The 14,461-nt window shown below is 40.3% G+C and overlaps 1 protein-coding gene across 1 annotated transcript in view; it reads right to left on the bottom strand.

The window, feature by feature from the left end:
- The window catches only part of fat2 (FAT atypical cadherin 2), a 110,740-nt gene that overhangs the window by 37,223 nt on the left and 59,056 nt on the right, over positions 1–14,461 (bottom strand). Inside the window, exons 17-19 of the mRNA XM_051420689.1 lie at positions 5,151–5,362; positions 3,415–3,552; positions 3,044–3,187 (exon numbers count right to left, since the gene is read on the bottom strand). Coding sequence (XP_051276649.1) covers positions 3,044–3,187; positions 3,415–3,552; positions 5,151–5,362 — 494 coding nt within the window. The remainder of the gene's footprint in view (positions 1–3,043; positions 3,188–3,414; positions 3,553–5,150; positions 5,363–14,461) is intronic.

Raw genomic sequence — 14,461 nt, 5'->3', positions numbered from 1 at the left:
AGTTGGCCAGTCATATTTAGGAGTGAGACTCTTTGTGCAGGCCAGTGGTTTGGCAGAGTGGCAACCCACACTGACCCCGACCTCTTGAAAACACCAAGACACCAGTCTTGACACAGCACAAGGGCATTTATGGTGAATAACGCCAGAAAGCACAGTTTTTCTTACATGTTTATGAAAGGTTGCTTATAATCATTCTTTCAACAGCATTTAGAGCCACTGTGCACAATGGGATTATAGCACTTCTATATTTATTCTGATTTTTTAAAGATTCTTCTGGAATTGTAGCTTTAACTTCCTATATTTTGATATGAAACAGGTTTAAACTTTATGTGAAATATAGTAATTGAAACAAAGGTTGCATTTAATCTTGATATAGAAACTTTCACTTTTCCACCAAATTTTGTTGTTTAAACCAAGACATCTTGCAAATCATCAAATCGATGCTTGTACAAAATCAAAGCCATTACTTTTTAAGTCACCTTCCTCAACAGAAACATGTGACAGATTCGCATCACAGAGCTGAGCAGATCACTTCAGTGGAGTTACATCCTGTTCATGGTATTCATGTGTGTGTTTAGCATGCTGGAGCGAAGACGAACTTCACTCAGCATTTCCAGGATATCAGCAGTAAATCAACACAGACACAACGTGCTGTAGTGCTCCTGCATCCTTTGAGGACGTTCTGCAAAGGTACAGAATTACCTGTCCATCTGCTGCTTTTAGTGAAATATATTCAAATTTGACTGCAGCCTAATAGGGCGGCAACACTTCAACACAACAGATGCGCCAGTCATAAAAGTGGCAAATAGTCGAACAAAGGTATGTGATGGCTTTAGCACAGAGGGCGCCGCCACCACTGACCTATAACACCTGTCTGAAAAAAAAAGACAAATCCTTCTCCCAGCTTCAGCAACATCCATCTGCTTAATGCAATCAAAGCTTTCTTCATGAGCTGGCTGCGGAGACGTTGGCAGATGGGATGATATCACAGAGTTTGGATTCATCACCACACAGCGCAGACGTTTGGCTCGTGAAGCAGCTATTCTGTGACTGGATGGGAGTTTGTGGGCTGGCAGAGCTGCAGCAGGTAGAGTGATAGAGAGCTGGCAGAGAGAACTTCAACTGTCAGTGAGCAACAGCCAGTGTGGCTGAAACAACACTGCAACATGAACCCACACACACTTGTGTGGGCAGATATGTCGCACTGAAGTATGCAGCAATATGAGCGATCATGCAGAGTGGAGGGGAATTATTTGTTGAAGGTTTCGCCACACCAGCAGGCCTGTCTCTGCAATTAGAGGTTGTAGGTAAAAGTGTAGCACTGATGTCCTGCAAGCAACACACACAGCAGCTCCAACAAATCACGTCAGCGGATCTTCGCCTGCGTCTTTGATCCCCATAAAGTTCACTCTGGTTTTGGCTCTCTGAAGAGTTTCACTCTTGAACTCTCAGAACGCAGTTTTAATGAGCTCTGGGCGCTGTGCAGCTATGATGGAGCAGCACTTACAGGTCAGCATATTTTCACTGGAGTGTGTTTGAGAATGAGAAAGAGAGAGTTATAACGATACAAGAAGACAGATTGATAGAGGATGACTGATCTTAAGTGATTTCTCTTCAATTACCTCCAGTCATTAGTTCATCTGTCTTCATTATCAGCTTGTTAGGCAGTCGGGAGCAGAGCAGGTAGACGGTTACAGCGATGGCTGTTTTTGGGAATACTTTAAAAGTTATGAGCTTTTTCAGGTTACCGACACATTATGAACAGATGAACTAAACTGGCTTTTCATGAGGAATTGCATGTTCTGCTCATATTCCCTTAAAAGCGAGTCCCTGTGTTCATACTTTTCCAATGAGTTGTCAAATTTCACACATGAATGCGACGGCTGCTTCCCCCCCACTGGGACACCAGAGGTTATTTGGAGGAGCTGATGAGCAGACGATTCTTTCTGGAGCATTCTGGGTGAATTTTATTTTACTTTTTTTTTTGCTTTTGGACTTTTTGTTGATGCAGTGGTTTGTGTGAGGGCTGTGTTTTCTTCTACTGCAGGCAGCTTCGTGCCAACGCGTTTTTAACTGCTTTGGGCTGCGAACGTGGTTGGTTTCTGAACACAAAACCAAAGCTGTTTTTCCATATTTTATTTTGTGTCCCGCAGGGGTCAAATAAATTAATAAAACAGTGTTGAAGGCAAAACAGCACACTTCTAATAATTGGCAGGAACACATTTTTACAATTTTAACTTGTAAATGAGGCATTCTGATGCTCCCTGGGCAAATAGAGAGAAACGATAGAAGATTTATAAATCAGTTTTCGTGGGCTGTAGCACCATGCCAACACATCCAACCTGCTGTGCAGACATAAAGAGACTCTCACATCCGGTTGAGAGTTAACTGTTTACCCACCAGAATTTCAACTTCACTCGTTGTTGCTGCTTAGCCATGATGTGCCTGTTTCCCGCCACTTTTTCTCTAACAACTGAAGCCTGTAGCACCACACTGGATATATCGTACAGACAGGAGAAGTAGCCAGGGTACTTTAGCCTGGATGTGGCAATCCGTAGAGCAATTGACCCTCCCGAATAGCAGTTGAACAACCCTCGGTCAGAACCTTGTCCAACTTTCTCCTGCCCTGTATTTAGACGCCATCAGTGTGTGGGATTTTACGTTATAAAACAAAACGTGAGACTTTTTGAATAATGTTTCCCCATAGAAAATGAGCTTACATTTTCTCAATTCATTTTTCAGTTGATAACATTTCAGTTTGAGTAGAGTGGTAGAGTAAACTCTATTTTTCCAGAGGGGAAATTAATCTTGGGCACTACTATAATCCGTTGCTTCATTTGGTCGTGTGGTCAAACAGGCTCCTTAAGCATAATCAAAACCTTTAGATCTACACATTTCACATGGGTGCCATATTTTTCAGAAGGGAACAAGTTTGAAGATCCTTATATTACCTGACCCTGACGTGAATGTGTAAGCGGGTATGCGAGTCTGAGCTGCTCTCACGTAGACAAACTGATCTGAGATCTGGTTCTGGTTGTCATACCTGCAGCAGCAGACTGTGGTTTATCTGGGAGAAGACAGGCGGGTTGTCGTTGACGTCGGTGACAGTGATGGTGATGAGAACCGCCGAGGACAGAGGAGGATCACCTTCATCCGCTGCCTGCACCGTCAGAGAGTAATGAGGGATCTGGAGAGGAGAGAGAGGTGTTTATTTAACTCTTTTTTGTACACTTTTTCCTTTTTTTTGGGTTGTTGTTTCTTTTACTTTTTTAGTTGTTTCACAGCTTATTTTACTACAAATGAATCCCCCTCTGTATCTCTGTTTGAAAAATGAAACAACATAAAATAAATCTTCCTATCTATGTTTTTCCTTGTTCTTTTCCATTGATTTAACACACACAGAAACACACTGACCTCTTCTCTGTCCAGCGCAGTGCGGACACTGATTTCTCCACTACGAGAGTGAATAGAGAACTGCTGCAGAGGGTCTCCGCTCACTATGGAGTAACGCAGCAGATTGTTGATGGGACCGTCCTGATCAGTGGCTGTCACCTGGGGAACAAAAGGAAAGGTGAAATGTGAGCAGAATAACATCACTTCATGCCATGTACAGAAATTCTCTTCTGTCTTGATTCCTCCTGAGGGATAGCGGTCAGGCAGAGGTCAGACCAAAGATCCAAACGTTATAATTCTAGCATCCAACAAATGTGATTCAATAGAGTAACAACAATGCTGAGTGGTCATAAAGTAAGGTCAGAGGTTATGCTTAGCTACACAACAGCACATCTGATGCTGGGTTAAAGACATGACATGGTCTCTAATTAGTCTTTTTTCTTTTTTTAACGAAAAAATGTGTGGTAAGATTCACACTGTTATAAGAATTTTGTAGAATGAAATATAATTCTTCTATCATCTGTCTTGTTTCAGGATATTGACACTCATTTCTGGAAAATTCATGACACAACTGAAACAGGATGTACATAATAATCTTCAATGGCATATTTGTTTTACAAAAAGACTTTTGGGCTCAATAATCGACAAAGATGAGTCACTAAGATGGAGATGTCGTGCATAAAATCATGACCTCATCCTGTCGGCTGAGAGAGAAATCACGCTTCCCCATTTATGTGAAAACTGTTAAAACACAGCGACATGATGATGCAGTTAAATGGTGAAAACTGAGAGATGGAAAAAAAAAGAGTCAAATATGAAACCATATGATTACACACTCATCACCCAGCCATGGTCCCACCATCAGCGAACCACTGAGCTGTGTTATTGCTGTGTTATCTCTGCTACTGGTCTGACAGATGATGGCTGAGGCGTCGGTGTGTGTGTGTGTGTGTGTGTGTGTGTGTGTGTGTGTGTGTGTGTGTGCATGTTTTCTACACATGTACATAATCAACAGACTGCCTGATCATTTCATGCTTACATGTTGTTATTGCCCGTATAGAATTATGCTATTTTTCACGAGTTGAGCTCTCTGTGTTTGTCCTCAACTTGTTTGTGTGCAATCTTTTACTTTTTCATTACCTGAATCACCGGCGAGCAGCCAGGTGTCAGACGCTGTCATTTGTGTGTGTTTGTGCATGTGGATTGAGATAATCCGGGTGTATTTGCTTGTATGACAAACAAATATTTGTATGCAACACCTTTGGTATGTGTGTGCTGATGCATGATCATGTGTGTGTGTTGAGGCCGGAAAACATAACACAGAAAAATCTGCTCTGAAGTTACAGATAACAGAGAAATGCCCTTCAGCTAAATTGAACCTTGGAAATATATTTCATTTAAAGTCCAATTCAATTCAGTGATTCAATTAAAGATTACTGATGTTTTTGTGTCTATGATATATGAATGTGCCCAATATTCTCTATATACTTGTGCATACTTGAAGAATTCATCATGAAGTAATTTATTCAATATGACCTTCACTTCGCTAGTTCTTTTCAGCTTGCTAGAGTGTAACACTTTGAAGACAACAACTTGTTTCAGCCTTGCAGATTCTGGGTTTCAGGTGGGTGTGAAGAACAGTGCAGTTTCTAGAGCCACAAGTTGAGCTTTTATACCAGTTTGTAACATACTTGAAGTACGCTTACCTTGCATTTTATGTATATATACACCTGCGTCATTCTGCATGCGTCTCTTACCTTCATTACCAGGCCTCCAGGCGTCAGATCCTCTGATATCTCTGTACTGTAGTCGCCTCGCCCGAACACTGGGGCGTTGTCGTTCACGTCCGTCACGTTGATGATGACAGTGGTGATGTCGCTGAGGGATGACTTGCCCCGGTTCCCCTCCACAGAGAGGTAGTGCTCCCGGGAAACTTCAAAGTCCAGCGGTGCAATGAGGGTCAGAAGGCCTGGAAGACCACGTGGCAAAGACTGAATTATTCTTATTGAAAAGTGTGAGAAAATGAAGTACAGATTTGACCTGTTTACCCCCCGAAAAAGGATTGATTCTGCAAGAATCAAGAGTGGGAATCAGAGAAAGCTAGACTCACTGCACTGAACTAACTGATCTTTCACACCTATCTTTGGTTTATGTTAGTATAAAACATCACAGACTGGGCTGCTGAACATGCTTTGTTCTGATGTAATGTTACAATATTTGCTGGGGTGATGAAATCCTTGACTATAAAACAGTTACCTATAATGTGCAACAAAAAGGTCAGTTCACCTTATGAGCAAACTACTCTGGGATTCATAAAACATTTGCAAGTTCTTTATTTTGTTCTGTGCAGTTCTGCAGTCTCTTCACTCGTCAGATTCTCTGGTGGATCCATCATCATTATAAATATATGTTGCATTGCTGCTGAACACTCTTCAAAGTCACAGAACTTGGTTTTAAATTCTAGTCGAGATCTCAGTGTTGGAGTCATATACAACATGGCACCTTGGGTTTGAATATTTTAGGCTGGTGCTCATTATATACCTGGAATAAAAAGAAAATCTGGATGGATGAAAATGGTATAAAAACAAAAGTGGGAAGTTTGCCATCTATATATCTTTAACACTTGTGTGGCTAATAATGTTACATTTGGCCTGAAGGTGGCGCTGACACTGAGACTGAGCATGTCCTAAAATTGTGTGCAGCTCTACATCGTCAGCTAATGCTGATTAAAATGTAAACGTGCCTCAAATTAAAAGTCTAACATGGTAATGTGTAGCATATCGTCATTACATGCAGCACCTTCGCACTATGGCAGCATCAAACTGATTTACCTGTTGAATATTACATTTACTTTAGTTCATATATTGTCGCAAAGAAATGAGAAATGTTTGTTTATTCGGCTAATTCTCACAAGAAGCTGGGACTAGTTTTTCCTGAATGATAATTCAACTGTCAAAAAAGTTTAATTTCGGCTAAAATGACAATCAATTGACTTATTAATAATTTCAGCACTAGTTAGTATGCTATTTAAGGTTGCTAGAGCATTGGCAAGGTATAATGGACAATGTGCTAATACTGTTGAGGAAGACAATTCACATTCTCCAGACATGCTACCCAAAGGACATGTGGCCGCCGACCCCACCTACCGTTTGTGTCCCTTGGTCTTCATATTCTAAATGTGTATTCTTATTGTCTGCTTCCCCCTTGACCAAACGCCCACACCTACCTTTCCTGCCCTTTGTCTCCATCACATTTGGTCTGATCACTACCTTTTGTATTACTTCCCTCTGACTCCGATGTTAATAATGTTAAGTCTGGTGACTGCGTGATCAATGGCTACCATTAACATACTGTCCATTGTATTAGTCCATGTATAAAAGTACCTCATTTCATTTGCTCTGGGTCCGCTTACGGACTCAGACCTGCTCTGTGTATGTAAGTTCACCAGGATGTCGGCATGCTTTATTAAACTGACACCACCACAGCAAACCTGAACTGGACTTTTTCTTCAACACTGTGTTAGCACTGCACTTGTTTTACAACTAAGACTGAGTGGAATTTATTCATTATTTTCATTAATTGAGGTGTTGGATAAGTGAAAATGTTGACCTGTTGGCGTTAGCCTACATGAAAAGTCAAGCGACAGATTAAAAGAACAACCAACAGCTCTTCACAAAAAGGCACTTAATAAAGAAGAAATCGATAATTGAATTAATTGAATTTGTCTGTACAGTACCAGGTTTTATCTTAAAAGATCTGGTCCAGATCAGGGACTCACAATTCTTATTCAGACCTTATTCCATGCACTTCCATCCTCACCACCATTCAAATGCACAACTGTCATCACCCTCTCTGTATGTAAACTGTGATGCTGCTTTGCTTGAACACACTTCATGTTGAAATGCAGAATGTATATTATGCACAGTGACAGACATAATATACTGTTTAAAATGGATGTTCTTTTAGCAGAGTGCTTTGGATGATAATATCCACCATAAGTCACACACACCCACACTGCATGTGTGAGTGGTATCATGTGACATATCTAGTGAACTCTCACTTTTGTCAGCTCAGTGAAGCTGTGAGCTCAACCTTTCAGCAACTATAAATCTCTCCACAGCCGGCTGCTGCCTTCATGTGTTACCTGTCATCCACATGTGAAGTTTACCTCAATTTATGGCAGCGATAAAAGACGCATCAGAGTCCTTATGGGGATATATGGTGTCGTGTCCACTTTTTTGTCCATTATTGAGTCACTCCCTTCGGTTCGGTTTGAGGTCCTCATTTATCTGACCTGCCGTAAACCTGCTCAACTTTAACAGATAGGCCTTTTCACCTCCTGCTCTCTCCTCCTCTGGCCATTTTATCAACAGAGCATTGTTATTGAATGTTTGGTGTTAGACTTCTAGTGGATATGAATGACTTGCCTCCCAGCTCGAGGTCTGACAAAGAAAATAAACAATCTTTCAGTGTTATTTGTGAGAGAGAAGAACGTATCAGAAAAGAACGGACCAATTTGCGAGTTACTAGAGCTGAAAACATTAGTTGATCAATTGTTTAGAAAATTAAAGATTACACAATTAACTGGCAAGTATTTTCAGAATTGATGAGAGTCAATTTTAAAGCAACAATGCCAGAAATTCCCTAGATACTAGCCCTAGTTGGTGATTCTAATTGAAATTGATAGAGTTTCGGACTGCTTGCTGGACAAAGATGTCTCAAAGTTTGAGAAATTTTGATGGATGTTTTTATTTTTACTATTTTCTGACAAAGAAAAAAAAAAAACCTGGCGGTCCCTGAAATCTAAATGGCCTTCCCATTATCCTGACCTTTTGTACTGTAGTAGGCTCCGTTTTAAAGCAATAGGGAAGATTCTGGTATCGTATGAAACTAAATGACGGTGATCCATTGGAACCAACCATGTCATGATAGCATGTCAGGAAGGGGGCTAAATAAGTGTTGGCGAAGGAAAAACTGGCATGGCCATTTTAAAGATATGTGAACGAAAAAAATGGATTATGGGTACCCACGAGTCTCCTCTTTTCAGACATGCCCCTTATGCTAACCCAGTGCAGTTTGGGGCAAAAAACATGTCGTTTTTTTCTTGTGGTATAAATGTGTTTTTGAATGTATTTGAATATTTCTGCAAACTGGGGTCCATAAACAGTATTGGAATTATGAATGACTGGAACACTGAGACATATACCTGATGCCACCTCTACATCAAGTCAGTGCCCCTCGTGTGCCACCCGATCAAAAAAGTCTGGACACGGCCCTGGTCAATCAGTGTAGATTTTAAAGACCATTTAAAAAATCTTTATCTTACAAAAATAAAAGTATGTTTGTATCAGCTGAACTTGCATAACAGATGATATATCATGTTTAACAACAGATGATATATCATGTTTAACAGACATATTTTATAATACAAGAAACAAATCTGATGAAAGAGGCAGAAATGTCAGATTTTTTAAATGTTCTACCTCTTTCAGCATTTTCTACTGAGGTCCTTATAAAGAATAAATCTGGTAATATTCTATTTATTTATGGCTATCTGTCTCCCTGTCTGTTTCCCTTAAAAACCTGATTCACTCATAATCTCCTGCTGAATCACATCTCTTACATGTAATTTGTGATTCTAATGAGCCACTGCCAATTTTTATAGATATGGGTGTTTGGAGAGACGCACACTGTTAATTGTTCCAATTTTTTTAATGTTTATTACACCGATCAGGTCTGAGGAGACAGGATACCTCTGTAAGTGAGCCTATTATAACACACAAAGCCGGAGTGTATCTGTGGACTGCGGCGGGTCACATCCAGCAGAGTGTGTGGGTGAGACACACAACCTACTTTCTCGGGCTGCCAGCCAGTCTGCTGATCCACTCTTCATTAAGATAAAACATAATGGGATCCAGCAAAAACAAACATCTACCGTTCCCCTCAAACTAAACACCTCCAGGTTCCAGCATGTAAATTATTTGCACCTTGTACACACAGCCAAGATCTCACTTTATTGATTTTTCTAAGATCAAGGAGATTTGTACAACCAGCTTGAGTCGGAATAATCCAAGTTGTTTTTTATTTACGTGTATTTTATTTTATTTATGTTTTTCTACAGGGAAAGTTGGCTAAGCTCCAGTTTTCCCTTTTTCTCAATGCCCCACGTCCCATTCATGCTCTTCTGTACATCCGTAGTCGACCAGCACATCCACAGAAGCTCTACTGCTCATTTATGCATATTTAGGCACTAACCAGGGATCGAGTGCCTTGCTATAAGGGGGAATTTGATGTTGGCTGATAAGAGCAGAATAGCTTGTTTCTAAATTTATAATGTATGCTGAAATCACTGGAGCTTTATTTTTGCTTTAATGATGTGTGGAGAACGACTGATCTGGCAGTATCACAGGGGACAGACCCTGAAGTGTTTATTTCCACAGGCCGCTCATTGACGTAGTAACACAAGGGAGGAGTAAAGGCTGATTTATACTTGTACGTAGGCTCTACGTTGAGTCTACCCCAGTGACCTACGCCGTTGTGAGTCTTTGTGCGCTGGTGTGTCTGCTTGGTCTGCAAATAACACAGCCATAACACCAGTGGGGTTTCATTACTTCAAACAATGGCGACTGAAATAGAAACTCTCCCCTGTCGCTGTATTTTCCTCGTTTCCCCGGGCAGCGGGAGGGCATCATCAGTCATCATATTGAATGCTAAATGCATGACATTCATGGTTTTTGCATTAATTTGAACGGCCAGGATCATTTATAGCCTACATAATAGTTATTAACAATATTTTATAACTTTACAGCAGATAAAATTGATTAAAAAAACTAGTTAAAACTACTTTTCCTGCTTTAAATAAAAGTGTGTACATGTAAATCTGAGTAAAAAGGAGAAAGTCATGTTAAGTTTAAACATTTTTATGAACGTATGGTTTCATTATGTCAGTACTTCCAGTGCCCGTGCCTCCGCCAGTGAAACAAAAGGACAAGGACAATACAAGGGGAAAGACAAGAGCGTGTCATATAACTTTTCTACCTTAAAATAACCTTAAAATAACAGCCTTACTAGGGACTGTGTAACTTTTGGTTTCGGGTCACAACAAGTGGGAACTTTATGCCAGTAGTCACACACCAGCAGCTATGTCACTGATATTGGTGAAAGTGGATCATATTTTATAGAGCTCCGCCTCAACTCTCTGTGATCCACAGAGTTTCCTGATGGGCAGTAAAGTAACCGCTGCAAAATGTAGCTGCTGTTAGCAAACCCAAGTGAGGCAGCGGAAGAACGAGTGGAGGAATATTGAGCCTGCTTCCAACCTCTGGTCTTTCTGTTAAATCAATCCTTGATGTACCAACAGCTGCACCTAAAGACTTTATTATCTGATATTTCTTTTATAACTGGACACAATCTGGTTGTGTGACTGCTTCATTTTTTTTGTTTTGTTATCTCTCAATTTTGTTGTGCTTTATTGTACTTGTTCATTTTATTGGTGGGGGTTCATGTTCCTTCCTGTTAACCTTAGTTGTGAACGTTGCAAAGGTTCAAAATGCGCACTGAAGCTGCTAACCTCAAGCACGAAGTCAGGTTCCTGCAAACATTTACCTATTTCCATTTTAATTTGCTTCAAAAACAGACAAACAAATATTTGCCTCTTTGGCAAAGAGGTGAACTGCCCTTGTTTTCCTCCCTGAATAAAAGTCTTGGCAGCGATTTTCCATCGAGATTTAACTCCTTCCACCTCCTGCAACTGCTGTAAGCTCCAAAACCTCCTTTTGTTCCATAAAAACAAACCCCTTTTGCTCTATTAATTTAAATGATTCCCACAATCCATCAGATTTCACAATGTAATCGCAGTGCAGAAACAACCGGAGGCAGACATTCCTCTTTGTGTCATGTTTGTGCAGGTAATAATGCTAATGACTGAGATTTATTATGGCACGTTTCTGTTCAAATCCTGCACAGAGATATGGTTTATGTACAGCAGCTCCCGCTCGTGATCCCCGCTGCCAGCTTTCTGTCAATAAGGGTTCCTATCTGTGTTTTGTGTTTTGCTCAAAGCAGTCCGAGCTCATTCTGCACGGCGTGATGTGACTTCTCAGAAATAAGAAAGTGGGCGAAGGTCATTTGTCATTGTCAGCCTCAATGACTGTGAACAACATTGTGTACAAACACAAACACACTCACACTCACACACACACACACACACACACACACACACACAGTGCAAGTGCAGGTTTCAGAAACGTATCATTTAATTTGATGTTGTAAATGCTACTGGTAATTTAACTTATACATTTAAAACTAAAAGAAAGAAAGCTTTTCTTGGACTAGGCCATACTCAAACAAAGACACACATTTGCACGTGTACTTGTGACTACCCTCATTGACACAGTTTATTTCCTAACCCTTACATCTGACATCCCTGATGTACTTCAAAACAGACACACATGCTGTTCTGATTATCCTGCACTGGGTGTCTGTGTACAAGAGTGTGCTCATGTTGGCACATACATGTTGGTCCGCATTTCTTCCCCCCTATACTTTACCATGCGCTGACGGAGTAGCCTCAGAGATCTCTAGTCTGTCTGAAGGAGGCCTAAAACCACGTTACACTGTCTGCATTTCTGTGGCCGTGAGCGTGTCCTTGCAGACCGAACAAATGCTGCTCAAAATGTAGGACTCTGCAGACACGCCGACAAATATGTGTGAACACAAGTGCTGTATATCTGAGCCTTAATACTCATTAGTAGGCAATAATCCTTTCATGCTAAAATTCCATCTAAACACAACTTGACACTAAAGCAACGTCAAAGTGTTCTGTATCTGTGCTCCGATTCCTACATACATCTATACCTGCATCCGTTTTCATTTACTTCAATTCCTAGTCCATCCATTTAAAATGTATATGTCACTCTATGACTGTGCTATCCTTGTCATTCTTGTTTGACAGATGGGTGTTTTTCGTGGTTTATCGTGTTTGCTGACACCTAACTTTCAACCACAGAGATATGTGGACTGTCAAACACTTCCCGGTGATTCACAGACACATTACACTGTCACGTTGGGTAAACCACCGTTCACCTGCAGTAGGATATGACAAACTGTGGTATGCCAAGTGCCAGTGTGAGATTTATTGTTTACAACTGCGTCCTTCACGGCATCCTTGAAGAGGCTTACTGATGACGCAGAGGGCACATCATTTTTGTTATATAATTTGTATCATTCTGTGGACATCAAAAAAACAAAACTCATAAATTATTAACAGTGGTTCCAACAAGCCAGTGAGTCAGTCTCTTCTTGTCCTGCAGTGGACAACAAAAGACAACTGTTGATTAAAAAGTAACTCACAAAGACAACATACAAAAACAAACTTTATCCGTCTTGCGATCAGAATTAACACATACTCATCTAATCTCACGGCATTTGTGAGGACCCTTACAAACGTTTCTATAAATGTTACAACTTTCTTCTATTCATGTGTGAAGGCCATTGGGAGACGTACATGGGCTGAAAGTAAATTCTACTTACTTAAAGCAAAAGTTCAGCACTTTGGGATACACGCTTATTTGCTTTTGTGCCGAGAATGAGATGATACTAAGATATAGTAATACTCTCACGTATGTATGCTAAATACGAAGCTAGATCCATTACATGGATAGCTTAACTTTGCATAAAGACTGGAAGCAGTTCTATCTATATAAAAAAATCTACCAACAAACACCTCTAGAGATCACTTTTTAAAATGTTCTCATTTGTGTAATCAGTACACAGAAATTCTCTCTGAACAGAAACCGAAAGTGTTAAATTGCCAGTCTTTATGCTAAGCTAGTGGTATCAATCTTAACAACAAAAGCAAGAAAGTGAATAAGTGTTAAACTGTACATTTAAGCAGTCTACTATTACAGAAATGTGCACAAAATATTTACCTTCTAAAATAAAACGGACTTTTTAGCATTTAAAATTAAATTAAACACAAATACCGGCATAGAAATAACAGTCTGCAAACCACATCACGATTCTGCCACAGTGATCATATCAATGGTGTATGGATTGATCCATCAAAAGTTTGAAAAATGTTCAATGAAGTTATAACAACAGAGGAGGACGAGACAACAGTACTGAGATCGATCAGCTGGGGAATAAGGTTCACAGCTGGGCCGTAAATCAATTTCTAAGGCAGTAGCATGTGTGTGCTGATTACATGGAGTTCTGTATGATTTTCATTACAACCACTGGCAGGTCTTTACCCAAATGCTGACTCAGCTAGTCCGGCTAATTGAAGCCTAGTACAGAGACTCTCAGTGCACGGACAACATTGACAGTGAAGTAAATGAAGTTGAAATTGTATGGGTAGTCCCCATCTACTCAATTTTTTCCCCCCTCTTGTTGCCACAGCTGGACGTTTGAGCTTCACTGTGCAGAATGCTGTGTGTGCAGAGTTTGACACTAGAAAGATGTTTTCACATTAATCTGGTGAAAAGTGGAAAGTTTCTCTGTGCTCACTGAAAATATGATATTTATGACATCACAAATAATTTGTAAATGAATCCTGGTCCAGTGTGCAACTTATACAAGTGTTTGGTAGAAACATGAAGCCACCAGTGCACACACACACTGAGCCTGGACTTTACAGTGAAGTAGGAGACCAGGAAATGAACACAGTTTGCATATTCATAGATCTTGGAATTTCTAATTTCTGTCTTTATAAGTTCCATAATGTGGAAATTATACTTTTTGTTAGTGGAAAAAAGGCACACATTATTGTTCCAAGCTGACTTTTTGTATATATGTCCTGATACATGTCTGGGAGGGGATCTTTAAACAAACTTAAAGAAAGCAGGTTTAAACCTCTGTACACCTCAGTCAGTGGTTTAGCTCCCTATGTGACAACTACATACTGAGAGAGTAAGCTGTGTGTGATGTGTGCAGGGCTGATCAGAAGGTTTATTGATCAGTACTAGCTATATGGAGAGCAAACACACAGTATGGCTCAGCAGGAGATGCCCTAGATTGTGAAGTTACCGTCTTCCTCAGCCTACCATCACTTGACTGCACATTTAAAGGG

This window comes from Dicentrarchus labrax, unplaced genomic scaffold, assembly GCF_905237075.1.
Source record: "Dicentrarchus labrax unplaced genomic scaffold, dlabrax2021, whole genome shotgun sequence".
NCBI lineage: Eukaryota > Metazoa > Chordata > Actinopteri > Moronidae > Dicentrarchus > Dicentrarchus labrax.
Note: the sequence above shows the minus strand (reverse complement) of the source record. Positions and strands in the feature narration are given on the sequence as shown.